Here is a 27,471-nt window from a genome sequence, read left to right on the forward strand (position 1 = left end):
AAACATAAGAAGCTAAAGAAGTGGGTACAGTAGACAACACTTGGGACAAATAAAGCCCTAAAGTGGGGAGAAATGTGCAAAGTAAGGACATTTAAGATTGTAATTACAATTACACAACTCTATTCTCCAATAAAATCTTACATAAGATCGCACATTAACACCTTTGTACCCTGAGGAGTTCTCTTTACTGAACAGTAGTGTATGGCTGGCATTTCTATAGCACCCTGCAAACAACACTGAAAACAAGTCGTGGAAGTTCATACACAAGCAAACATGGAGAGGCATGGCTTAAAAATATGCAACAGTGTTCCAGCAGATAGTATCAAAACTAAGAGCGCTGTGTTTAATGTAGTTAAATAGAACAGTACAAAAACAGAGAACACTCAGTCAGCGCTTGTATTCTGACATACCAGATATTTACATTTAACTTAATATTAAAAGTATATAGTGAATAAAAATGACAACCAACTCAAGTAAAACACATCACACAATTATCAAAGATCATTTATTTCGGAAAATGAGTAAATTATGCTGTTTATCCACAGAAAAAAAAATACATGTTAAAGTGTGTTTTACAGTCCAATTAAAGGATCTACGTTTTTTATTTAGATTTTTTTTAAACACAAAGTTTAGCAAGCAACTACAACACAATGTCCTTTTCTGCTACTTGTACTGCTTCTTCTTCTTCAGGAGAGCCTCTCGTAAAGCAATCTAGATTAAAAGACACATAAAAAACATTTCCAGGTGAAATGCCAAAGTAGTTTCTTGTTTATATACACATTTGTAAAAAGGCATGTGTGACTTACCTGTTTCTCTCTGAAGGAGCGTTTGCCTTTAGTCCTGACGTTCTGACTGTGCCTCATCATCATGAAGTTCTTATTTCTCCTCTTCTCCTTGTTGCTGCTGCTAGCGTGTGGGTTTAGCTTGGTCCGCTTCTTGACAAACTCCTTCCTGTCCGTCCGTCCCGCCTAGAAAATCAAACACATCATTAGGCCAGAATGCTAACAATAAATCAGGCTTACACTTCTGAAATGCACTGAGAGTTTCTTAAACTCCCCAGAGTCAGTGTTTCATATGCACGAACTGATTTTTCATTTAAACAAATGTGCACATTTCCATCACAATTTATTCACCATTGCTGTTGCCAGTCGTGTTTCCTTGTCCGCTTTTGGTTTCTTGTGCAGTCTCTCAATATCTCTCAACGTCAGCAGCTCTCCTCTGGGAAAAAAATAAATAAGATGACCGTCATTCTCAACAAGCTAATCAGCACAAAGGCCCACATGCTAAATTCAAGAGACCGTGAACCTGAGAGTAAAACTGTTTTGCACAAACTATTAAGATTTCAATAAAATACATTTCATTTTATGAATGTTTAAGGTTCATTTCATGCCCTTACTTGTCTCGCTCGTCATCACTGTCCACATTTTTCCTCTTCTTGCCTGGTGCAGCATTGACCTCTTTGGCCATCTGGACCAGACTGATCTTCTTGAAGTCATCTTGGGTGAGGAGCCTGCTGGCGCTGACCGCCGCTGCCTTGGCTTTTCTTTCCTCAGCTGTCATGCTTTGAAGCTTCTCTGCCTGATTAACAACAAAAAACAAACATGAAAAACCAGAACAGTTTTATAAATATATACCTTTTTTTCCTACCATGAAATAGTATGAATAATGAGGTTTTAGCAATCTGTCAAGCTATGTTTGTTCATTTTTTTAAACTCACCACTTCTCCTGTATCTTCATCAGATGAGTGGTGAACGTCCACCCACTCCCCATCTTCATCATCATCACTAATACTGGCACTCTCCCAGCCGTCTGTTATATAAAACAATACAAATATATTATTCACACATTCTGTACGTACGCAGAGAGCGCGCAGGCGGATGTTACAACAGTGGCCGACCTTCATCGTCCTCTCCCTCTTTGTTCTCCTCCTCCACCTCCAGGACCTCGGCTCCGGGGATATAGTCTTTAGCCTCCAGCTGTCCGTAGTCTTTGATCTTGGCCTCTGCCGATGCCTCAGTGGGTCTCCCCTGAATGACGAGTAGGGTTTATACTTACAGACGTGTAGCTTCAACTATTCTAGGAACTGGAAAACATTTATATTGACCCAGGTAACAAGAATGGGCTGATCTCCATCTTTTATCTCCTTTGTACTTCTTGAACGTTCAGAACAATTTTATGGTTTATTAACATTCATTTTACATTAGATTTTCAAATGTGCTGCCACTACTTGACTACTTAAGAAAACATAGCACCCCACAATTCACTCAAATGTTCATAAAATAGATTTTTTTCCTCATTTTACTGCAAATCGGAAGGCAAATCATCATTTTTGAAAATGTTTTGAAGTTCATATAGAGTTCTATGAAGCTCACCCTATCCTTTCTGTGCAGCATCTGTGGATTAAGACTCCTGAACAACTGGATAAGTCCTCTGGCAGACATCATTACATCTGAAAATGAAGGCAGTGTACATCATGTGAACATGAATACAGACTTCAACACAATCACAAAAACCTGAAATAGACCAATTACTTACTCTTGTCTTTGTGGGTCTTGTATTGGGACAGGTCCTGCAGAAGGTCCTCGTTGATGGCAAGCGGACAGCGTGCTGCCACCTCCCTGATGGCATTGAGACTGAAACATAAACGAAAAAGTCAGTTTTATTATAAAAGTATAGAGTAAAACTAAAGAGGTAGCTACAAAAACCCTGTATGAACACTTGCTGGGCACCTAACAGACTTCTCATTGATGAAAATATCTAATCAACCGATCACATGTCTGCAACTCAACTCATTTAAGCACATCGTCATGACAATGAGTTCACTGTATTGAAATGGCACCAGATCTCATTCCAACAGAGCACCTTTGGAGTGTGGCGGAACAGGAGATTTGCTTAACTGATGTGCAGCTGATAAATCTGCAGCAACCATTTGACGCTGTCGTGTCAGGTAGGAAAATCTAGAGCTCCTTCCTGAATCTGTGCCACGATTACACAGAGGTGTACCTAATAAAATGGCTGGTCGGTGTATGTTATAGGTTTAGCTTGACTCATTTTTCAATTCACCACATCTTTTGAGTATCGTATAAAGACCTACTTACCCCACAGTCATGACCTCTCCAGAGTTTCTCTCTGTCACAAAGTTGTTGGCGATTGTCATGATCACAGGTTCAATGATCTGCAGCAGAACAGTGTTAAACAGGAAGAGCAGTGTGAAACTACTGTGTTAAACCAGCTTAAAACGACTGAGTAAATAGGAGTAAATGTACCTCAGGGGGAACGAGCTGGTGGGAGGCCTGAGCAGCACAGAGAAGAATCTTTGTCACATCTGCAAAGATGCTGGTTAGAAAAGTCTCATGGACAAATGATTTCTCATGAAAATTCTAATTTAAATGTAAATAATAATAATAGCTTAGTTAGTACTGCTATGTATCAATTTAGATTGTTTTGAGGTGGGTTGCTGAGTTTTGGAGATATCAGGAATGTTTTTTTTAAAACTAAACTACACCACCACACCAGAAGGACCCAGTTAAGAAAGTTCCACTAAGAAAGGACACTGATGTTTATATCCCATCTAGCTGGTGGACACTGGGAGATGAACTTTTTGCTCTCAGGTAACACAGTACAAAGAGACACTGCTGATGAGGTATCACTCACTAAAACAAGAGCCAATTATTTCCATTTTATTCAAGAGAAGGCAGCAGACATCCCCAAAACTGGGTCTAGATGAATAAACAGCAGTACAGGACAGAAAAGAGCATCTGTTTCTTTAGCTGTGAGTTCTTTTTACCTCTCTGGTGAGGCTGAAGAAACCTCTGGATGAAAGGGTAGAAATTAAAGAGGAAGAGCTGTAAAAGAAAAAGAACACCAAGTGTTTACTCGCCAGAAGAAGAAGAAAGAAGAAAAAACAATGCATACGTCACTCATGCCTCAACAGCTGCGATTTAAATGTGGAGTTCAATAAAAGCCAGTACATGTTTTACCAGACCCGACACACAGGACTGAAGGGTGCATTTAAAACTGCGTTAATCTGACTTGAATAAACTCATTTACGAAAGAACAAAAAAAAACCCAAAAAACAGATGAGTCACTGACCTCGTGGATTCCAACCAGTCGGGATATGAGCTCCATCATCATGATCTTAACCTCGAAGCGCTCCTTTGAGTCTTCCAGCTGCTTTAAGAGCTTCTCTGAGAAATCTAAAGAAAAATAATAGATTTTATACAGTTCTATGAACGGAAGCCTAAATGACCTCGAGGCAAATTCTGTGTGTTCCATTTGCTGCAGTGATGCTGAACAATTAGATACCTTGAGGGTCGTGAATAAGGTGAACTGCAGAGAAATTAAAAACTTCTGCTTTCTTCTTCTTTTTATGTTTCTAAGAGAAAATGCGAGGATAAAGAGTTAAAACAATTCATCCTAGCACAGCAGTAAATCATCTCTCAGTACTGTCCTGTTAACCATCTTAAAGTTACACAATTGGAATTAGAAACAGTCCCTTCAGGTAAAACAGTGGCACCTTGAGGACTTTCATAGCCTTTTCCAGCTTCTTCTTGTTCTTGGAGGTTTTTTTGCCAGTGGAGAATTTCGCCATCAAGTCTCTCGCTGATGGCCCTTCATTCTTCACACACACACACACACACACACACACACACACACACACACACACACACACACACACACACACACACACACTTACTGAATACTGCACAACAAATCTAAACCATATTTGTCTGTTTCAAATGCATTCTACCTTAGCATGAAAGAAAAAAAATTTCTATATTGTATCATCATACATCAAACTGTCCATCTTTGATGCTTACCTCTGATTCTGAGTCACTCTCATTTTTCTCATTTTCATCTGTTCCCAGGAAGAATTTAAGGCCTGCAACAAGGATCTAAACAAGAAGATTGCCTGGTCATAAGCACTAATGTTTCCACTTAATCAATATCATAAACAACGTATTTTTATATATATATATATACCCAATTTTGCTGTGCAAGAAACCCCACAATGACAATAAAAGCTCTAGGTCTAAGTCTTAATACCCCCAAAATATACCTTTGTCACTTTGGAGAAGCACGTGGTTGTGATAACATTAACTGTTTTGGGATCATTCCTGCAACAAAACAAAAAAAGAAAAGATGTTCAAACAAAATAATTATACATTGGCTGTAAAATAGCCGCTTTAACGTTTCCATTTCACTTTGAACCCACCATATGTTCCTTTTGTACAGCTCCACCATCACATCTAATGAGATCTTTGCTGCTATCGGATTACTGTCTCTCAGCATGGTGTACATGAAGTTCTGTAACATCTGTAACAAATGACAGCACAACGCTGTGAGTGCACACCATTTTACAAAGACTATCAAACAATATCAGGGTGCACAACAGCTGTGTACTTACTGTGTTGACCTTGTTGTTTTTATGTTTTGCGTTGATGTTTTTGATGTCTGCTACAATGTGTGTGTACAAAGTCTGAAGAGAGAAAAACATTGTTTACATGAAAGCAAAACAAACAAACAAAAATAAACAGAAGCAATCAGAAGACTGTCCCATTGGTAGGTCTGCAGAAGCTCTAACAGCAGAAAACCAGGTCCACAGATCAAAGTTATTAACTCATCACTACATAAGGCATTCACCAGTTAGCAAAATTAAACTCACTGGCCACTTCGTTAGGTACACCGAGTGAATAGCAAGACTGCTTTAGGCAACAGGAGCTCAAATAACCACTCAGTACAACCAAGGTCTGCAGAAGAGCATCACTGACTGCAGAGTACATCAAATCTTAGTACCAAATGAGTATCACAGCAGGATAACACACCATTTCACAAAACTAAAATCATCGCAAACTGGTTCCTCAAACATGACAAGTTCAGTTCACTGTACTCAAATATCATGTACAGCCACCAAATCTCAATCCAACAGAATGCAGGCTTTTTTACATTTTAAATTCCTAAGTTTTAAAAGCTTAAAACCAACTAAAGCTATCAACAGAACATGAACAAGCAGCTTTATGACTAAAACAGCTGTACTGGATTGAGTCAACCAGCCAAGTCATTCAAAATCACACTCATGTTTACAACAGCAACCTGTGGAAAATTATGAGGTCGATATTTTATTTTTATTATTGCTCTAGCATATTGTACGAATATATATGTGTATATATAGAATAACGAATCTTGGCCAACAAATGGATAAGATGCCCCAGATGGCATGTTGGCTCTCGAAATTCTTAATGTCAAGAGTTTCACTTCCTGCTTAAATCTTAAGAAAAAAAAACCCAGCAACATAAAATAATTTCTATTATCCATATATCACGAATGGTCCTCATGCTCGGTATTGATCTAGTTTTTGGGCAAACTGTCTACATGTTTACACAGACAAAACTTTTGTTTATCTTTATAAATATCTAAACAACAGCTTCCCAGATTGCTCTCTCAAAATACTGGGAAAAAACTGTAATGTCCCTTAATTACGCTGCTGTTTGGGGAAAGAGCTTAGTCTTACCTTCCTAAGCAGCTTGTCATGACATCGCAGCAGCTCAAAGAAGAGCTCTAGGAGGCCTGAGGCATCAATCAAGTCTTTATTCCTCAGAAGGATCAGAGCTTTGCAGAAGGTCTGACAAAGACAGCAGAAATGCATATAAACCATTCAAGTCTTTAGCAAAACTAAAGTGACGGGTTCACATGAATCCTGGTGTATGAACCCAACCTCACCATTCGTAGGTCCGGCTCCAGGACTGTGTGGTAACTAAGTAATAACTCAGACAACTCTTTAGGAAACGTGGAGAGCTGCTGGGGGAAGCAGTGACCAACCTGAAGGGCAAAGAATAATTGTATTGAGACAACTTCTAAGATCCAGGACTATTCACTACACCAAAAACACACCGGGTTACCTGAGCGAGAAACATAACGAGGTCTGCAAGCTCCTTGCTCGGTTTGTCAGGCTGCAGCTTAAAGATCTGCACATTGGACTGATAGTGTCGGTACTGTTGCAGAAACTGCGGACGAAAACGAGAGGATTACATGAGCAAAAGAAGGCTCACACTTCCAAAACAACTCTACCAGCTAATGCGTTTAGCAGTCTTAGCTAACAACACTCACCTCCTCGACGTACGACTGCGGATCTCTTTTTATGAGATTCTGAAGTTGAGGCAGATTGTTTGGTAGTTTGTTGTTCTGTCGACCGGACATGGTTTAAGATTATATTATGTATGTGTTACAGAATAATGAAAAGCAGCACTTCTTACAGGGCAAGCATGGCCAATGTGTACGCTGCCATTTAATTTGAGGGGATCCAAACGTCACATCCGGCCACACTGTCGTCACTTCTGTTTTCGTCTTCGAAGAAACGCTCGTGTACAAAAGTTAAAGGGGAGAAAAATCGTTGAATTCAAAGAATGTAAAACAATGCAGAGTTTTTGTGTGATAATATTTTGATTTTATATTCATAAGCGCTCTTTATATTTTGCACCAACTTTTCTTGCATTTAAAAATCATGTAAAAAATGTTTGTATACTTGAAGACAGTTCAATAATAATAAATAAATAAATAAATAACGGTATGATGAAGAGAAATGTGTCCAGTAAAGTCAGAAAGCTTTCCAACGAGTTTTATATGGTGGCCCTGAGAGGCCAAACGGACTGCAACTTAAGCAAACACCAGCAATAAGAAAAATGCTGCAAAAGCACACAAAATACAACGGAAATGGGAAAAAAGAAAACAGAAATAAGAAAAACGAAAACAGAAATAGGTAAAAACAGATTTCCATAGCACAAGGGAAGTGCTTCTGGGGAGACAAGAACCAGATGGACCAGTTGCGGGAACCAAAATATGCTAAGAATTGCGGTGGGAGACACTTAAAAGAAGTGGAGGATCTATCCGTTTTGTGAAGGAAAAAAAGATGAGAGGTAAGTGTTAGAGGTAACTATTAGCCTAAAAATCCATCATCAGTATTATATGAATCATGATAAAACACACCTACCATGTTTTGGGTTCCTGCAACTGGTCCTCCAGGTTTATGATGTACTTTCATTTATCTTTACTTAGTTGATTATTTCTTACCAGAATATGAATTCTAACAGTTGTCAAATGGGGCTGTAGGCTGTGGACCAAACTTCTTTTCTTTTCTTTTTTTGCCTGTCCCGATCAGAATTGGCAGTCTGAAGGCCAAGAAAGATGCCAAATGGATTTATTTTTCCAAGTGGGTCATTATGGCTTTGTCATATTGGTCCACTTGATTGATCTTTATTATCATTATTATTATTATTTATTTTATTTTAAGTTATTACAGACTGGACAGCCATGAGTGGGGGATAGGAAAGAGAGAAAGAAAGAAAGAAAGAAAGAAAGAAAGAAAGAAAGAAAGTAAGAAAGGGAAAGAAAAACAAAGGGGAAGAGGGACAGGAAGATATAGTGTGTGTCTGTGAACACACTTGTAATCATGTAACTATCTGCTAGAAGGTGTGGGGAGCCATAGCCCTGCCCCTCAGGGCCTGAAGCAGGTATGGAGGAGATTCAGGCCCCAGACATCCAACAGTGGCTTGTGTGTTCTTAACGGGGTCCGACCAATGACTTAATTTTAATATTTTTAAATAGCTGCCACATAAGTATGAATCTAAAATATACATGTGTATTATAGAAAAAAAGCAAAAACGGTTGTGCTGTTTGTTCATAATAAATGGGTAGGGGTGCATAGTCAGTAAAAGTCACCAAGGCTCTGCAGAGCTCCAAACCTCCTCTGCCACAGACAGAAGCATAACAAATGTGCACTGGGAGCTTCATGGCATGGAGTTCTACAGCCAGTAAATCTATATGTATGTGGCCAAGAACCTTAGTCCATGTAATGTATCTTAGCACAGTTTACTTGTGGCAGTTAGGTCAGCTAGTGGGATGGCAGAGAGGGTAACCTTTACATTATTTTATTGTAGAGTGACAGGAACTGCCTATGAGCTTCTAATCAAGCATAAATATTGACAGAAAATGTATCAAAGGAAATACATTGATGAAAATCAAAGAAGAGAAATATTTATGTGACGTTCCATTTTCCTGAGAACTGACTGGCTGTGATGCCTTCTTCAAGTACTACATGCTACTTCGTCCTGCTAGTTAAACCTGCTGTCTGTTGTCAGGTCTCCTCCTGTTTCACTGGCATGTATCCATCACCAGAGGGCTCCACTGACCTGCCTGTAGACATCAGAGCAAATCGTAGTGGCTGGAGTTGCAAAGCTGGACTCAGACCTGGCCAGGCCAGGCAAGTTCAAAGGCAGTTGTGGTAAGAGAGAGCAGGGAGTATAGTAAAGCACTGCTGCTCCTCTTCTCCATCGCTGGATCCACCTGAATCCAAGCTGGGAGGCTCCAGGCGGTTAGCCTGCTGCTTCATAATCAGAACAAACCTGAATAAACTTCCCAAACACACCTCTGCTCCTTCCAAACAGCCTCTGAAAAACTGCTTTTTGTTTATTTTCTCCCTCATTCTCGTCCTTGCCCTCAGGCTTTTCATCATGCCTATCAGTCATGTTGATGCTGTCTCCATGCTCTCTTTACTGGCCTCTTCACAACTGCACATGCCTGAATCTAGATTCGGGAGCCTAAATTGATCAGTGTTGAGCTTCTCAGATTTCACACTACCCTGGCTCACTGTAGCTGCTGCCTTTGAGAAGAAACTTTAACATCACTTTTTCTTTCTCCCTCGCTTCAGTCCCATCTTTACTTATTTACCCTTCATTTAATTATTAACGTCTGAATTCAAATCTTTTGCATATGACTGTCTGAGGTCTGGACCCCACTAAATGTCTTTGCTTTGCTCCAGCCTCTGCCCTGGCAAATAAATTAAATCACTTCTGAAAACTTCTCCTGTAGCTGTGATTTATTTGAATATTTAGGATAGGATTTAGAATTCAACTTTATTGTCATTACACATGTATACATACAGGGTAACGAAATAAAGTTTGCATCTAATCAGAAGTGCAAGAGCAGTAAGTGCAAAACAAGAGAAGACTGTATACAAGTAAGTTAAGTAGAGAGCAAATATACAGATGTACTGATATATACAGATACATGTAGTATAAATGGTGGAATAGTTATGAACAGATTATGTACAGAGAGACCAACAATACAGCTGAACTACAGACAAATGTACAGCATACAGATGTTCTATATTGCTATACAGACGGGGCAGATATAGAGGTTTACTATGAACAAATATACAGATGTGCTACATATATACAGATGTAGCGTGTGGATAAACAGATCTACAGAGCACTATGAATATATCTACAGTAGTGGAAGCGTAGCTCTCTGAACAGACTATAATAGTGAACAGTGTACGTACGCAGTATAAAGGAGACTATACTATGTCAGTGTCCTAAAACTATAGCATTAACCAATGTGAGCATACAGTGAATGTTGAGAATGAAATGATCATGGTCCCTGGGAGGAGGAGTGTAGAAGGGTTAAGTGAGTGTGGATGGAAAGGTTCAGCAGGAGACTGAGCTCAGTAGGGTGACAGCTGTGGGGAAGAAGCTGTTTCTAAACCTGCTGGTTTTAGTTTGAAGGGTCCTGTAGCACCTTCTGGAGGGGAGAAGCTGGAAGCGTTTATTGACAGGATGAGAGGAGTCCCTGAGAATGACATATCTTCTTATGGACCTCCGCAATGGCAGGAAGTGGAGTCCCTATGATGCATTGGGCGGTTTTCACCACCCACTGCAGTGCCTTGTGGTCAGCAACAGAGCAATTCCCATACCAGACTGTGACACAGTTGGTCAGGATGCTCTCTATTGCACAGCGGTAGAAGTTACTCAGTAATGTACTCAGTATGTGGTTCTTCTTCAGTGCTCTCAAGAAAAAGAGGTGCTGATGGACCCTCTTGACTAGGCTGGAGATGTTAGTTGACCAGGTCAGATTCTCAGAGATGTGGGTCCCCAAGAACTTGAAGCTGGAGACCCGTCAACAGCTGTGCCATTTATGTAGATTTAGATGCCATTTATCTTCTCTCTCGTGAAGTCCTCAATGAGCTCTTTGGTTTTGCTGGTACTCAGAAGCAGGTTAATGTCAGCACCAAGCAGCTAGGTGCTTTACCTCTTCCCTCTAGCCCTGTGGAGTGCCAGTGTTGAGTGTGATGGTGGTAAAGCAGTTATGGCCTGACCTAACATGCTGGGGTCTGTTGGTCAGAAAGTCCATGATCCAGTTACAGATGGAGGTGCTGATTCCAAGATCCACAAGTTTGGTGATCGGCTTGGAGGGAATAGCTGTACTGAATGCTGAGCTGAAGTCAACAAACAGTATTCTTGCGTAAGTATTGTATAAATATTCTCAGATCACATCCAGTGGGTGATGGAAAATTTGCAACGATTCTACAAAAAGGTTCTACATGGTTAGTTTTTTTTTTCTCTCTTCCTACTGGTGATAATCCAGTGGGGCTCCAGTCACTCCAGGCTCCCTGGTAGTTCCACAAAACGGACTGCAAACAAACTGGTGCATCCATGACTGATCCTGCTGCTTCCACTGCACTTCACTTCTGTATGAATTGATCTTTTCACGACTGTTCACTTTGGACAAAAAGGAAACAGAGGTGACACTGACTTCTGGCTTCGCAGGATGATTCCTCTTAACAACAAGAGCACGCACACAGTTTGTTTTAGGCCACCATGAATAGCTCACATTGTAAATCACAGAGCCAGTATTTTATGCTGAAGCTTACACTCACTGTGACAGGATGGCTCATAGGAGGTCATTACACTCTGCTTCATTTGGGTCCAGTTCAGATTAAGGGACAACACATGGAAAGACAGAAACTGGAAACAAATGTTTGAAAAATATTTACTGGTAGAAAACATTCAGTGAAAATAATATTCATTTTTCTGTTTGGCAAACTTCAAATCTGAGTCACCAAAAGCCAATCAGACAAGAGAGTTGGTATAAACAGAGAGAGGAGATGAAGCTTCTTTTAGACAGAGGAATGAAAATATTTAGATTCACTTTAAAGGACAATTCTCTATTTTTAGCACATTCCAGTTTCACTTTCTTGCCATTAGTAGGAAACTGTACAGAAGGTACAATTAGCTTAAAATACATTAACACAGAAAAGTAAGAGTGTGATTCTGGTAAAAGATAAAACCGAAAATTTAGCTTTTTTAAAGGTCCCTGCTCACAGACCTCTCTGCCTCTTTTCTTAACTGCAGTATATATGCTTGATTATTTGCACTACATTGCAGTGTACAGTTAGACTATGATTGTATCCATGGGGCTTGAGAACAATTACATTTGTTCACACACTCACAGTGTATTCATTTTCAAAGATCAGTGAGCACTTCTTTAAGGCTGGTCTGGAGACATTAAACTGCTCTAGGTGACAGAAAGTGTTGTAACGACTAAGAAGACAGTATTAATCCCTAATTTTGGTACACATTATGACAGCTGTGATTTATGTATTGTGTATATTATATGTTGAGGTTTTCTCTTTGTGACCGAGGTCCTTACTGGCAGTGAGATTTGTATTGAGCATGCACATATGTGCTGTTCCAGAAACGTGATGTTTTTATTGTAGTCACTGTAGCAAGTGAGATCAGGGAGAAATAAAACAGGAGAGATGGAGTGAAAAGATCAAACAACTGATCTTAAAGTCAATTATATCATATAAATTAAGAGAACAAAAGGCTAACTCTGTGGAAGGCTGAGATACTCATCACTTCTGCAGATGAGCACCAGAGACAGCAGAATAAACAGAGAAAGTGTTTTCTTGTTGTCAAAGGAGCTTGCAAAGAAAAGCGTCTGGACTTCTTTAAGTTGCTTGAAGACGTTTCACCTCTCATCCGAGAAGCTTCTTCAGTTCTAAGGTCAAATGGTGGAGAGTCCCAGATATAAACCTAGTGGGAGTTTCCCCCCACAGAGGGACAAAAGGACCCCCTGATGATCCTCTAATCGCCTGAGCCAAGGTGTGAAACTGGGTGTGGGTCCCAATCAGCCAGAGTTTCGGGTGAGTTCATTGTGAAACCTGGCCCCACCTTATCATGCGAATTCCTGAGGTCAGATGGCCCAGGATGTGAGTTCAATAGATACAACAGCAGTAATGCTAAACATATAGCACCATTAGTAAAGACTAGGTCAACCTATTCGACTACAAAAACAATGACCCTAATAAAGGACCAAGGTAATTGTAAAAACAAAATAACAAAAAAAACAGAGAACTCCTCATTAAGACCAGGATAACTGGTGGGCTTAAGGGTACAAATCCAATATGCCTCTGTTCGTGTTACGCATGTGATTCCCCCACGTCTGGTATCAAGATAGTACTCTCAATACCAGACACTCTTTCAGTCACTCCCATGATGTGCTGCCATGTAGTATTTGGCTATATAATCGCCAGTGTGAATGGCTTAACCTACATTTATTAAGCCTGTCCTTGATTCATTTCATCAGATCTACAGAGAAACAAAAACACCTCTAGTGCATCTGAGATGGTATATGGGGTGAGTTATGACAAATGGGCAACTTCTGGTAAACGCCTGTGTACAACAACGACATACAATGAAACTACAGAAAATAAAATGTTGAAAACAAGTTAAATGTTTTGTTCTTGAAATATACAAAAGGGCAAAAAAGTAAAAGAATGTAACGCCTAAGTATTATTGTAATGCTTATAATCCCGCTCCCAAAGCAGCTGGTTAGTGTGCTCATGCGCAGGCTGGCTCTGATTTGCATAATTCACAATTGAGTAACCTTATCTTTCTTACACTGGGTATTGGTGGAGTTCCCTCAGTTCATACTCTGAAACAAGCCACTCTAGGTCATCTTCCTGGCTGGCTGCTCCTTGCAAACATAAGGTTTGAATACCAGGTGGGTGAGGGTTGTGTGCTCACACCCAGAGGACTCTAACAACATTATACTCTGCAGCTAGATGTGACACACTGGTCTGTCAGAGTTTACAAAATGAGCAGCAGAAGTAAAGTCGAAAGCTCTGGAACTCAACTTTGGTGATAGAGGATGAAGCTGTGTCTGAAGATGAAGGCCATAATGATATTAATTCTGAATCTGATGATTATATACCAAATGAGGGAACTGGAATTTCTCCATTAAACATAATAAAGACAGCGTCAGGGCCCACTAGAATGTCAGTGACTCGTTTGCTAAATATCAAGTCAGGTTTTGACTAATTTAGAATTAGATCGTCATTGAACCATGATCTGTGAGAGGTAAATAACACCACTGCACTTAATATTGACTGAAATAGTAACGGCATTAACAATGAGATATAAACAATATTTATTGGACACTTTTGGATAATTGCCCTGGGTCAACAACACAATGGGAAGCCTCTCTTTTACAGAATTACATGTGCCAATGAAACATTTTAACAGTATGCCTATAAGAAAAACCAGCCTTGAGGCAACCATAAAAATGCTGTCCAGTATGTATTGGGCAATATAAGCTTTATTTTGCATATCTGGGTAACTAAACAGCCATTTAAAACAATCATGAATATGTTTGAACACATAGCAATATTTCCAGAATTGTTTTACAATTATAAAACACTGAATTTTGGCACCACACGGTGGTTAAAAACTGGTAAAAGACAAGCCATCTCTGCTCCAATACCTCCTGCTTGAGCTGGATGTAGGCAAGTAGATTAAATCAGGGCATTTTAGATGAATCACTACATAAAGAGTATGGGCATACATTACATGAGAACCTGTAAGACAAACATTGCAATGGAGTCATCAGACAGTTAACACAATGTAAGGGCTCGAATGTGTAATCTCTGTTGAAGACCACTGAACTGTTGACTTACTTATACGGTTGATTTTGGAATCACAGTTTAAAGAGGTCTGCTCTCTGATCTCAAACTACAGCTTTAATTATCTCTTGAAAAGTCAATAGCCTCCATAGAGATTCAACATCAAGATCCTTATTATTCCGTAATTGTGCAGGAACTGTGTGGAGCGCAGATGTAGTCGTTCTAGTAACCCACAGTTATACAAGCTGTAATCTCTCCCTCCAGTGGTGTTTATTAATAAGCAAATAAGGAAAAGTCACGTTAGGTTAATGCTTCTACGGGTGATGTTTAGTATGTGATGGCATCTTTTTATAGACAGAACAAAATGCACACATTTAGGCTGACAAATATTCTCAAAAGTATGCTAAAATGATTTATGTACTTTAAAAAAAAAAAAAAAAAAGACAAAAAAAAGGCAAAGTAAAATATTTCATTTTTTTACCCCCAAAAAAGAAATATTCCTCTACATGTTATTTAAAACGTATCCAGTTTAATTTTTCAGGAGATGAATATGTACACTTTTAATTTCATCATTTGCCTCAGGAAGTGAGCAGTTTACTGTATAATAGATTTACATAGCAAATACTGACATAGTATTCTGTCAAGGCATGTTCCAGCATCAAAATAGGCTTCAAAGTACATAATATTGTTCCACATAAAATAGAAAATCGCTGATCATATTATAATTATTTTAGGGTATCCAAAAATCTGAACACCCCCCCGCCCACATCAATGTACTCTCGTGCGTGATAATTACAATGACAATCAGCAGTTCTTATAGATGCACTAAAAGGAAATAGCAGCCAGAGGGGGAGGGGAGGGCGGACAGGTAAAAAATATACTTCTTCTAAAGGATTTACTCTTGAGCTATCAAATAGATTAAGGCAATAAAAAACAAAAGAAAAACAAAACTTGTAGTGTAATTTGGCAATTCTCATTTTTTATTTTGCTTTCATCAAAGAGTCATCCAGCCTCCACATGACAGCGATTCAGGGTTTCTACTATCCTGAGATGTTTTCTTCTGCTTGAAGGCATCGGAGGACATAGAGGATCACTTGATAGCAGAAAATATACTGCTCCTGAAAAAGGAAAAGAAAAAAAAAAAAAAAGAGAGGGAAATGTGAGGGAAAGCTTGGGAGCTACTAAGATGTGTAAATGCTACTAAGCTTAAAACCAAGTCACCTCTGTTTGAACCATTCCTTGTCTCTGAAGCCTCATGTTCCTGACAACGTCTGAAATATCAAACTACCAAAAGAAAAAGAAAAAAGGAGATTAGAAGTGATACTGAAAAAAGTTATTATTAAATTTATAAGATGAAAAATACTGACATCTGCATCTTTACTGATGAGACCCAGAACCACATCAATGCAGATGAGGGTCCCTGAACGACCAATGCCTGCACTGCAGTGTGTGATTATAGGCCCCGACTGATGAACGTGCCGCATGTAGGATATGAACGTGAGCAGCTGCTCAGGTTGTGAAGGTGTCCCATGGTCGGGCCATCCAGTGTAGTTTAGATGAGTAACAATCTGGTTTTCATTAGTCTGGAAAGAAGGAAACTCATATGTCAATGTGGACAATTCAAGTAGAAACATCTTAAATTAGGGATGTCAAACATAAGGCCAGAGGGTGAGAAACAGTCCAGCAAAGAGTCCAATCCGGCCCACTGGTCTGCTTTGGAAAATTAAGAGTGTGTAGATTTTGGACTTTATCAATAGCGAAAGCTGTAAAACATAAGACCCATCACCCCTAATTAGCATTCATATTACACCACAGTAATAGTCTGATATTAATAAAACTAAAAAATTTAACTTGATGTGAAAAAACATTTTAACTAAAATAAACCTACAAACTAAACTGCGATGTAAAGTTTGACATCCCCGTCTTAAATTATCTGCACAATCGATCTATACACCGATATACATGATACATATTTACCTGGACATCTTTGACCTCGATGACACGGATGACGAAGTTGTCCAGGTGCTGGTCTTTGATAAGTGTTATCTGTAATCTGTCATCCACCATCTCTGCCGTCCTCGGCGTGTCTGGCCAGTACCGCTGACATTTGACTTTCCCCCCCTCAACCTCCTGGGTCATCATTGCAATCACATTGGACTTCTGCTCCCACACCATCTGCCAGAAGTCCCCCAGAGTAGTGGGTAAGGGTCCTTGACAGGCAATGTACATGAAGTTCTCGTCCTTCACCGACATATTAATGAAGTTGGCGTTGATGTAGCCTCCGTCTTTGCCGAGGACAACACGAGTTGTGTCAACTAGAAGAGACGTCATGAAAAGTTTCAGGATTAAAATTTGAATTCAGAGAAAAAAGTACTAAAAAAAGCCATTAAAGTACAGTAGATGTACTGTAATAAAAGAGGATGTAGCCTCAGACCATGAGAAGAGACACAAGTGCTGTGGTTGGAGCATGAGGGGACAGTAAACATTTTATGGACAACTTTGTGGTTTCAGTTGTCAGTCTTATTTAATAGAGAAAGTTTATTTTAAGATGGGACTACTTTGCATATGACAAGTCTCTACATCTTAAAAGTGTGGAGTGTCTAGGTGTGGGGAAGAGGGAACTGATAAAGCATAGTATCATAATAATATATTTTCTTCCGCTTATCTGGGGCTGGGTCGCAGGGGCAGCAGCCCAAGCAGAGAAGCCCAGACCTCCCTCTCCCCAGCCACCTCCTCCAGTTTATCTGGGGGAACACCAAGACGTTCCTAAACCAGCCGAGAGATATAATCTCTCTAGTGTGTCCTGGGTCTGCCCGGGCCATCCTCCCGGTGGGACATGCCCAGGGGGCATCGTTGTCAGATGCCCAAACCACCTCAACTGGCTCCTTTCGATGTGGAGGAGCAGCGGCTCAGAGTAGAGCAATCCGTCTGTCGATCTCCTGCTTCCTTCTCCCATCACTCTGAACAAGACCCCGAGATACTTAAACTCCTCCACTTGTATCGATATAGGGACACCAAATATTAGGATCTTATTATATAAAATGTCAATAAAATTATAACTCTTTAGTACTAGTATAATAAATCAATTACTTTTTCAATCCAAAATAGCATTCAGCATGCGGGACGAAGTTGGTAAAACTATAAAGGAGGTATCAAAGAAAGAAATCAGGAAAGTGCTGTCTATATCTGAATATGGACCTATTTTGGAATTTCCTAAAAAAAACAAAACAAAAAAAAAGGATGGAATATTTAAAATGAGGTCCAGATCAAAGTAAAATACTCTGGAGATAATACGAGTATAAGGGCTCATGTCACAAACTGCCAAAGCCTGCTGAGAATAGCGAGGTAATCAGCTCAACCGAAAAACCAACCAACACTGGGCACACTTAGTTTGACAAATCTAGGTTCCAATTTAGAGGAAGTCAAGAAATCACCTATTTTATGTGAAAATATCTGCATCCACACAACACTGAGAAAAAAAATGAATAGGGAACTGCATGTTAAAAAAAAAATAGGAAGCCAAGTGTGCGACACTTCTCTACAGTGAAGTCAAGGGTGACGTTGAAGAAGGTTTGTGAAAGGGTTGCAATATTGCAATATATGCTATTGTAATGTGACAATATATTTGAAATTCAATACTATATGTTGGGTTAGTATCATTATCTGATTCCAATTACTCTGACAGGGACTTTGCTTTCAGATCCACACTTCGTTTGTCACACATGGACCAAGACAGGAACCGCTAAAATGCTCAAGCTGACATTTCACAACAGTAGTCTACAAACCAGTGGGTGATGTCACAGTGGCTACAACCATCGTTCATATACAGTTCATAGTCCATGTTATTAATAGTAATCACATAGGGAACTGCTAGTTTTTCTTACAGGGGACAATATTCTTATAGCGATTCTTCTTCTTGTTCTCCTTCGTCTGACCGATCAAACAGTCGTCCAGCGGCTGGAGATTCTGAAGATTCTGCCAGAACGGAAAATGGATATTCAGAAAAATCTAATGAAAACTATTGTGATTTATTCTTTGGCAATGAAATTCAAAGAGTCATACTTCAAACTCCTGTAGAGGCACTTTCTGTTCCAAAAGTCCCCTCATCATGCGAACCACACTGTTGAGCTTTTGTTCCGTGTACTGGCCTTCAGGGACCACTCTGACAAGGGGCAAAGAGGTCAGCTCGTCCTCTGTGATGATTGGCCCGTCTGTGCGAAGACATAAACGAGGGAATTAAAAGTTTTGTAAGTAACTTATGACAATTATTTACATGTATTGTCTGAGACACTGACTCCTACCATCTTTTGACTTTGAGTTCATGTTTTCAATTGGCAGTTCATCGCTTCCCCACGTGATTTCATCATCGTCTGGCTGCCCAGCACTCATCTGCAGGTAGCTGTTGGTTCAACACAAACAGCCAAGAGGTCTTAATATAAATGATGTACAACCTTAAATCTGATGAGTGCACATCTAAAAAGTAAAATCGTACTTTTCATTGTGTGGATTGTCAACACTTTCCTCATTCCATCTCACCTTTCGGGAGTTCTGCAGTAAAAAAAACAAACAAACAAACAAAAATCAAATGACACAAACAAAACAACATCAGAAAAAGCAGACGGTTGTTTCTGTGGTTTCTCAAATGGCGAGTTTGATTTGTACCTCAGGAGAATCTTCTGGTAAAGAAGAGCCATCGCCGTCCGTGTCCTCCGAAAGCTCTGTGCCCTGCTCGGTCTCTCTCCTCTCTCCTAGTTCATCATCATAATCTGTGAAATATGGGAATGTAGTTTATGTTGTTTTGTTGTTTTTTTTTTTACACATTTATAACTTTCCAGTTCATTCTGCAGCCTGTGTGTGCTATACCTATAGGTGGTATGACAGGACACAGCTTAGTCTTCATGCTACTGTCGCCACTCAGACCTGAAATAAACACAAGCAGGTTGCTTTAGAAAATATTCAGAAAGAAAAATACACTCATGAGACAAAAGTTTAAAAAATACAAGTGCATGATTTTACCAGTATTTCCATTGCACTTGTCGGAGTTGATGGGTAGAGAGGCCAGGTATGTGTTTGGGTTCTGGTCTGGTGGTCTGGATACAATAAGATGCACCAGGCCTTTAGTTTTACGGATGGTGGTGACAGCTTTGGTATGGGACACACCTGTCATTAGCTCTTCATTCACCTACAAGACGGAGAGCCAGTCAGTCAGGGCTGTATACAGTCTCAGAAAATACTTTCTTTACTTTGTAGCCAATTATTTACAAAATATTCACAAAAAGAAAATGCTTTTTTAAATTATTTTAAATTCTGTGTTATTACAACACAGAATTTAAGAGATTCATGTTAAAAACAACAACAAAAAAAATAAATCTACAAGTAAATCACAATGTAATGTGTTTTGTTTAACAAAGCACATTCCAAGTCCAAAAACACTCACTTTAAGCAGCCTGTCTCCTACTTGCAGCTTGCCTGAGGACTCTGCTACTCCTCCTGGTGTGATGGATTTAACAAAGATCCCTCTCTCCCCTCCAATTACGGAAAACCCCAGACCTCCTGACGGCGGCTTCTCCAGATCTACCTTTATGATCTCTTCCTGCGTTTTCAGCAAACAAATGTGGAGTCACCTTTGATTTGTCATTCAACACTTCAGCAAGTTACTTTTTTTGTTGGTTGGGTAACTGTCTGCGTTCCATTAACAATAACACCTGATGAACTCCACCGACATATTTCATAGCTGTTTGCTTGGCAAAACATAACCAACACAAGAACATGTTTTCACCCCCAGGCACCAACATAATTAAAAAAACAAACAAAAAAAACTCACCTCTAAAGGACAAAGTGCTGCGAGACCTTCTGTATCTCTTAATTCTTCCCCTTTAAGGAACCCTTAAACAGAAAACAAAAGTTGCAGTTACGCTTATCCCATTATTACTTTGGTTTATCGAGTTTTTATTATCATCCCCTTTTTAAAATAAAGTTTTCACACCATCTTTAAATATTTGGCAAGTAAGAAACTTGATATGAGTAAATCTATTCTTATTTAGATCGATTTATCAGAGCACCTGTAAGTCACATTTCTTTAGATTATAAAGCATACCATTCATGGTGGATGAAACCGTCGTGCTAACATTGTTGTTGAGAAAAGAAAGCCTTTTCTGCATAGGACAAACTGGCTTTCCATCCCTGTTAGAGTAAATAAAAGAAAATAAAAGTTACCGAGATTATTGTTAAGATCTTGTATTTTCTGTAATGTGCAATGCTATTAAGACAAAAAACATAAAAACAAGCACCAAAAAAAAAAATTCACAAAGGATAGATGTTATTCTTTTTTAGTGTAGACTACCTTGTGGCTTTTAGCGTGAGTTCACTGGGGGAGTGCTCCAATAGCCTAGTGCTCTCACTGAGAGTCAGGTCCTGGGTAGGGGCCCCATTGATGTAGTGGATTAGGTCAAGTGGCATTAAGCTTCCTTCTTTAGAGGCTAATGAACCCGGAAGAATATCTTTCACATATAAGATCCCGTACAAACTGTCACTACCACCATCCAGTACCAAACCTGGGGAATGAATAAAGAATAAAAATATTAAGATTTGATTCTTAAGAACTAATTTCTGATGCAACCTTTGGGAAGATTTTCAAGACATTAGTGGCTTAATGTGAGACACACCAGTGATATTTTCTTTTCTTAATCAAGGTCGTTTCTTACCCAGTGGTTCTTGGTTCATCTTGAAGTAAATGTCAGGCAGCAGATGAGCTTCTATGGTGGGTTTAGGAACCTCCAAGACCCTTCCTACCACCAAGTCAACCACCCGAGGGGCAGCACGCACAAGATTGACCACCTCGGTGTGGCCCATATCGCTCACATCAGTGTTATTCACCTGTAGACAAAAAACATTCATTCAATGTATAATGGTTTGGGAAACACAAAGGAACAGAGAGCCAGACTGTTTCCAGTTTGTACTTGATAACCGCCTCTATATGTCTGTGTAGGTTCTCAGTCATCCAGGTCATAATAATCGAAGGAGCTTGGAAAGAAAAGCAACTGGACTTCTTTAAGTTTCCATAGTGTCCATTGATGTAGTTTCACTCTTTAGTTGCATACCTACAACTGAGGCAGTGGAGACTGTCAGAAAATCAACTACAGCAAGACAGCTTCTTAGAAAACAGAACTAGTTTTACCCCGATCAGATTTGCACACTATTAGACCTCTGCCTTAGCACCACATAATTTAAATACATTTAAATACAACAAGGGTTTCTGCAGACAAAAACATGGATGTGCCATGGCCTACCCAGTGTCTTCCAATGTAGCCAATCTTTACATGGAGCTAGTAGAAAGTAAAGTTCTTGGCTCTTTCAAAGGGACAGCACCTAGCCACTGGTACTGATACATGGTGCAGGCTGTTCACATCAACTCAGTGGAAACAAAGTCACCAGGGGAGACAAAGGATAACAGTTTGCCATTTCTGGGCCATGCTGTGCACATTGAGGAGAATGGAAACCTCAACATTAAAGTTTAGCCCCCACACAGAGACAAGTACCTGCTTTTTGACTCCCACAACCCTCTGGAACACAAACTTGGAGTACACAGGACTCTGCAACACCGGGCAGAATACATTCCTTCTAAGCCAGATGGAAAAGAAAGGAACGCACACATGTAGAGAAAACTCTTAAAACATGCGGTTATCCCAACTGGGCTTTCATCAAATCAGCAAAGATGCACAGTAAAGAAGGTCACCAACTAGGGAGAAACAGAAGGACAAACGGACAATCCCTTATGTAGCAGGTTTGTCAGAGAAGCTCAGGAAAATTATCTTCGAGCACGAAAACCCAGCCACACACTCAGACAAAAACTGGCTCATGCCAAGGACAAAACTCCCAAACACATACTAAACAACAGGAAAACCAAACAGCCACCTCATAAACACATGGCACAAGACAGAAGAGCCACCTCAACAGGACAAGACTCTGCATCTAAAAGAAAAAAGGTCAATCTTTCAATGATGCTAATGTACACATTTTAGACAGAAAAGGCAGATAGATGGCTTTTTTCACTCCTCTTGCAAACTATGTCCATGTGAATGACCATCCTTGAACAGAGGGGGTGGCCTGCGACACCAGCTGTCTGCCATCTATAATCCAGTTTTGAAATCCCTTCCCAGGTGTGTTAACGCCCTCTTACATCTTGCGTCAGCTGATCTCAATACGTCACACAATAGGGTGAGGCAAGGTCTCACAATGATTTCACCTGAAACCTCTGCTGATAATGATAATCCACACGCTTTTCACACCTTGGCACATAGTGAATAATGGGAATTTATACCGTGATCATTCGGTCCCCGGGCCTGAGCCTTCCATCTCCTTTGGCTGGATCCTGGATGATGTCATGGATGTAACATCCATGATCATTGCCTTCAGTGAGGGTGAAGCCAAGGCTGCCCTTTTCTGACTTCACCAAAGAGACCTGTAGCTCTACTTCCTAGCAACAACAAAAACACATAACCTCAGTAACAGGAATAACATCTTGATCCACATTTTAGTGGAAACCCTAAAATGATTAGATTATGATTCCCTTCCTCAGTTCTTACTGGGACGAATTCATCTCCATCCTGTCCATTGCCAGGTGCAGTGAGGTTCAAGGGCAGAGGTAGTGGAGGAGGCAGGGGATCTGGGCTTGGGGAAGACAGGGAGGACACCTTCGGAAAAGTGGATGACTCCAGATCAGTTCCCACTGGGGATGAAAGTCCCCTGACCAAACATCCACAAAGCCAAAATTTAGCAAAAACACTAATAATCACATTTATAACTGATAATGCTAATCGAGTATTTAACATTAGATGAATTACCGGTTGCTGAGGTCTGATCTTGTCATTGATAGATTTGAGGAATAAAAAGCTGAGTGCATGTCATCCAGATGACCACTGCTGTCGTAGCGTCCCAGTCCCGGGTTGCTACCGGAGGTCTGGTAAACACTCCGCTCCCAGTTCTGCCTGCTGTTCTCCACAGAGCCTGCGCTGAAAGCTTCTTCCACCTCCTCATCCCCATCGGTGCTGTCGCTGTAGCTGTTGCGTCGGCCAGGGGTTCTGTGTAGCAGCCTCTCCAGGGCGTCTTCCACAGGGCCCTGTTTCTTACTCCCTGGAGCAGACGTGAGCCTTTCTAAGTTCAAGCTGGGCTCTCCAAATGTCCCTGGTGTCTTTCTAGGCGATGGCTTAGGCGTCTAGGAAGAAATTTGGTTCAATTTAAGTTTTCAACTAATGCTTGAAAGACTCTCAGTGATGAGGAAAATATTAAGTGACTCACCAAAGCTGCAGTGTCCATCTCAGGAAGAATGCCATGCTCAGGTCTACAGAGAAGCAAAGTCACCTCTTGACCAGTTCCTCTCAGAGCGGATATCACCTCCTACACAAAATGTAAAGGAACCACAATTTCAAACACATTATGACATCAAATAACTTTGATGTGATTCTTGAATGGGAACTGAGACAAAGTGTATTACATACATGTTGCGAGAGTCCTTTGAGTGGGGTTTGATTGACACGCAAGATGACATCACCAACTTTGATACGACCGCTTTCTGCGGCTGGCTGGCCAGGAAACAGTTTTTTAACCCTCACCATGCTGGAGCCAGGGGGTTCGTTGGGGATGTTCTCCTCTCGGCTAAAACTGAAACCCAGCCCTGATGTGTTTTTCAGCAGGCACACCTCAAACATATTATCTGTGAAACAGAACACATGAATTTGCAGTTATTGCCATAGATGGTCAAGTCAAGTCAAGTCAAGTTTATTTATAGAGCACATTTAAAAACAACCAAGGCTGACCAAAGTGCTGTACATACAGATAAAAATACAATAGAACACAATTTCGTAAAACACCTCGCTGATCAAATAAAAAATAAATAAACAAATAAATTAAACCTTTCTAAAAGCCAATGAAAAGAGGTGAGTTTTAAGAGCAGTTTTAAAAGTTTCTAGGCTTTTGGAGAATCTGACATGAGGAGATGAATGGTCACACAGAATAAGATAAAATATAAAACCAGAATGAATTATAGCTTATTATAATAACAGCCATATAATACACTAACAACCTGTAGACGGTGTACCCAACCTCTTAAAATTACATGCAAATAAATATAAGGAAAGGATGTTCTTTTGGGGGTGTGGGGGGCTCAAAACTGGATTTTATAGTCTGATTTGGTAAAACATTTAGTATATTGTATATTAGGAACCTGACTAAAAACATACAACTTCAGGACACGCCTGATACACAAAACAAAAAGTGCATTCCCAACTTGTATTTATAACCAGTTAGGGAGAGCACAAAACTAAAGGATAGTCCAGCTCTTGTTGCAGAAGAGCAATTTATGTAGATTCTGCCCATCTACTCAGCTCTAATACAACAGCAGTGTGCAAACGATGGGTTGTACACACATGCTCATTTGATCTTGATGTAAGTCTTGGTGTAACACTGCGAAAAAAAAAAAAAAATACATTGTATGACCAAATTTGATTGTTTACAGGTGGACACAAGTATCAAAAAGAAATGGTGCATATATCTTAAAAAGTCTGTTAGCCTTTTTAAAACTCAAGATGGCTGTTGGCAAAAGAAGACAATATAATTTGTTATTCAGAGTAACTATAAAGTAAATGTCAAATCACATATGTTCAATAATGTAGAAATTTACTTTAGAAGTCTGAAACTACTCTTTTTTTTCTTTTTAAATCATTTGCAAACAGTCTCCAGTAGTACAGGAATTACTATTCATTTCCATTACATCTGCTGGATGGACCCTTACATTCTCACCTGCAGAAAAGCAAAGTCGTATTGCTTATGGTTGCAAAAGAGTTAGAGGAGGTTGTCTACTATTCCTAAGATCAGTGGCTTGATCTACTGCGTCCGTATGTGGAAGCATCCTTGGACAAAATACTGTAAAACGCCTCTTAAGCATCTATCTGGGCTTTAAAAAGTGGCTGCAGGTTGCAGTATAAAAGTAATTCGTGTGCTAGGTGAGGGTAAAAACCCCCCAGAAAAACCGCATTATAGAAACTACAGTCGTTTTACAATAACTAAACTAGGAGAGGGTGGAACATTAACCAACTAACCTAACTTACTTGATGGTGCAGTTAGATTAGTTATGCAGGTAAGTTAATACATCAAAGAGCTGGGCAGCGGAGTGGGGCATGTGTTGCCTTGGAGCAAGAAGGTATGAACCTGCCAAAAGACCTGCCTGTCAGGTTATTCTAAAGTCCCTTTTTGGTGCCATAGTAAGTGGTTATCTGTCTCTCTGCAACTGCCTGTTGAAAAGATAAGTGGCTATTTTAAAAAAAAACAAAAAAACCTTAAAATTAAAATAATAGCATGGTGTGCCCTGAGAGCCTGGGTAAAAGAGTCTTTATGCATTTAACACGTGAAATTCACTGAATTGCACAGAAAAAAAAAAAAGGCACCTAATGAATATTAAATGTCTGAACCTAGCTTTGTTGCAGTGCTACGAAAGAGGTCAAAGGATAATCCCTCAACCTGCACTTTGCTGTGCATTTTCAATGATAATTAGACCACTGAAATTAGACCACAGAAAACAGGAAAAAGCATTACAGGGTGCGTTAAAATGGATCTCCAATCCCAAAATAAACCACACCACATCCTTTACCTTGTGTGATGAAGCTGTACTCTGGTTTTTCTTTGGCTTCGAGTGTCTGCTCCTTGTTCTTGGTCGGACTTCTGTCGTAGCCAGTGCTGGCAGATGGTGGAGTGTTCTTAGGTGTGAGGGGAGCGTGGATGCTGTTTGCAGGTACGTGACCCCTCTCCAGCAACAAGTGCACTGTCTGAGCCACGCAGGAAGTAAAACTAAGTGTTAAGATGCCAGCTAGGCAGCAACATAATTTAAAGATACTGCTCACATGGTGGCTCATGGGAACTGTCATCCCCTCACCTGTCCGGTGTCTCTGAGAGCCTCTACCGCTTGCTGATGAGTGGCCCCCTCCAGGCTCTTTCCATTGACAGCCACCACACGATCACCTAAGCCGCAGACAGACAGGTATTGCCCAAAGACGAAAGAGTCTAAATTTCATCCAATTTCATTTTTTCCTTTGTGCTACATATTTGTTACACTAGTGTCTACCTTTCTGTATCCTTCCATCAAGCTCTGCAGCACCTTTTGGTATAAGACCTTTCACATAGATGCCTCCATGTCGGACAGCAGTGCCAGCTCCTCCCTAAGATAATGACAGAACTCTTAGTGAAATGAGCCAAAGAGAAAATGCATAATTCTTTATTTGTCTGTGGGGGTTGATGGCAGGGTTGGATGTGTTTTATATGATAACTGCTTTATCTTTATTGTGGCTTCAGAACTGTGAAGAGAATATCAAACTGTACAAGAGAAGTATTTTAAAGTAATTTTAACAGAAAATTCAAGACCAGAAGTTTATATTTCAGTTTTTTTGGATCGGGGGTTGAATGAAGCTTATACTTTGGTGCATAAGAACTGTCACAGGTGGAGTAGATGATGATTTTGAAGTTTAGCAAGTTTTGTCAAAGACCAAGTTAAAACTTGGTTTTAGACACTATGAATCATGACCATATGACACAAGCTCCTTTTCCTCTTGTTCAAATGACCTTTTAGGTGGATTTTGTGATTCTGGAGTTTGCTTAGGTATTAAACAAAGCTCTTATTATTTTTAAATCTTCTAAAAATTTAAAAAGACCAACAACACAAGTTCATGTGTGACAGCAGTCTGAAG

At 40.0% G+C, this 27,471-nt stretch overlaps 2 protein-coding genes and 1 long non-coding RNA gene across 7 annotated transcripts in view; 1 reads left to right on the forward strand and 2 right to left on the reverse strand.

Moving 5' to 3' along the window:
* Positions 1 to 491: 491 nt before the first annotated feature.
* Positions 492 to 7,331, reverse strand: sdad1 (SDA1 domain containing 1). The gene is made up of 22 exons (XM_026173530.2): positions 7,108 to 7,331; positions 6,900 to 7,004; positions 6,721 to 6,819; positions 6,512 to 6,622; positions 5,408 to 5,479; positions 5,216 to 5,316; positions 5,060 to 5,117; positions 4,821 to 4,895; positions 4,517 to 4,618; positions 4,306 to 4,375; positions 4,093 to 4,196; positions 3,788 to 3,845; positions 3,267 to 3,325; positions 3,099 to 3,175; positions 2,536 to 2,633; positions 2,373 to 2,449; positions 1,898 to 2,027; positions 1,718 to 1,809; positions 1,397 to 1,578; positions 1,134 to 1,218; positions 807 to 968; positions 492 to 711 (listed from the first exon to the last, which is right to left on the reverse strand). The coding sequence occupies exons 1-22, from the start codon at positions 7,195 to 7,197 to the stop codon at positions 664 to 666; spliced, it is 2,055 nt and encodes a 684-aa protein (XP_026029315.2). The 5' UTR covers positions 7,198 to 7,331; the 3' UTR covers positions 492 to 663.
* A 265-nt stretch (positions 7,332 to 7,596) lies between these two features.
* Positions 7,597 to 9,852, forward strand: LOC145429992 (uncharacterized). The gene is made up of 2 exons (XR_013910363.1): positions 7,597 to 7,913; positions 9,135 to 9,852. It is a non-coding gene; the product is annotated as an uncharacterized LOC145429992 (long non-coding RNA).
* Positions 9,853 to 14,415: 4,563 nt separating this feature from the next.
* The window catches only part of ptpn13 (protein tyrosine phosphatase non-receptor type 13), a 49,858-nt gene continuing 36,802 nt past the window's right edge, over positions 14,416 to 27,471 (reverse strand). For all 5 annotated transcript variants that reach the window (XM_080304168.1, XM_080304167.1, XM_026173533.2 and 2 more), the window contains 24 exons: positions 26,853 to 26,946; positions 26,664 to 26,749; positions 26,382 to 26,556; positions 24,235 to 24,449; positions 24,035 to 24,133; positions 23,581 to 23,951; positions 23,323 to 23,482; positions 23,058 to 23,213; positions 21,442 to 21,613; positions 21,081 to 21,291; positions 20,835 to 20,920; positions 20,562 to 20,623; positions 20,175 to 20,330; positions 19,754 to 19,919; positions 19,601 to 19,657; positions 19,400 to 19,503; positions 19,230 to 19,285; positions 19,039 to 19,136; positions 18,800 to 18,948; positions 18,622 to 18,712; positions 16,715 to 17,052; positions 16,105 to 16,320; positions 15,959 to 16,021; positions 14,416 to 15,855 (listed from right to left, as the gene is read on the reverse strand). In XM_080304168.1, coding sequence (XP_080160294.1) covers positions 15,778 to 15,855; positions 15,959 to 16,021; positions 16,105 to 16,320; positions 16,715 to 17,052; positions 18,622 to 18,712; positions 18,800 to 18,948; positions 19,039 to 19,136; positions 19,230 to 19,285; positions 19,400 to 19,503; positions 19,601 to 19,657; positions 19,754 to 19,919; positions 20,175 to 20,330; positions 20,562 to 20,623; positions 20,835 to 20,920; positions 21,081 to 21,291; positions 21,442 to 21,613; positions 23,058 to 23,213; positions 23,323 to 23,482; positions 23,581 to 23,951; positions 24,035 to 24,133; positions 24,235 to 24,449; positions 26,382 to 26,556; positions 26,664 to 26,749; positions 26,853 to 26,946 — 3,459 coding nt within the window. In that variant the 3' untranslated portion in view covers positions 14,416 to 15,777. The remainder of the gene's footprint in view (positions 15,856 to 15,958; positions 16,022 to 16,104; positions 16,321 to 16,714; positions 17,053 to 18,621; positions 18,713 to 18,799; positions 18,949 to 19,038; positions 19,137 to 19,229; positions 19,286 to 19,399; positions 19,504 to 19,600; positions 19,658 to 19,753; positions 19,920 to 20,174; positions 20,331 to 20,561; positions 20,624 to 20,834; positions 20,921 to 21,080; positions 21,292 to 21,441; positions 21,614 to 23,057; positions 23,214 to 23,322; positions 23,483 to 23,580; positions 23,952 to 24,034; positions 24,134 to 24,234; positions 24,450 to 26,381; positions 26,557 to 26,663; positions 26,750 to 26,852; positions 26,947 to 27,471) is intronic.

This window comes from Astatotilapia calliptera, chromosome 7, assembly GCF_964374335.1.
Source record: "Astatotilapia calliptera chromosome 7, fAstCal68.1, whole genome shotgun sequence".
Classification (NCBI taxonomy): Eukaryota; Metazoa; Chordata; class Actinopteri; order Cichliformes; family Cichlidae; genus Astatotilapia; species Astatotilapia calliptera.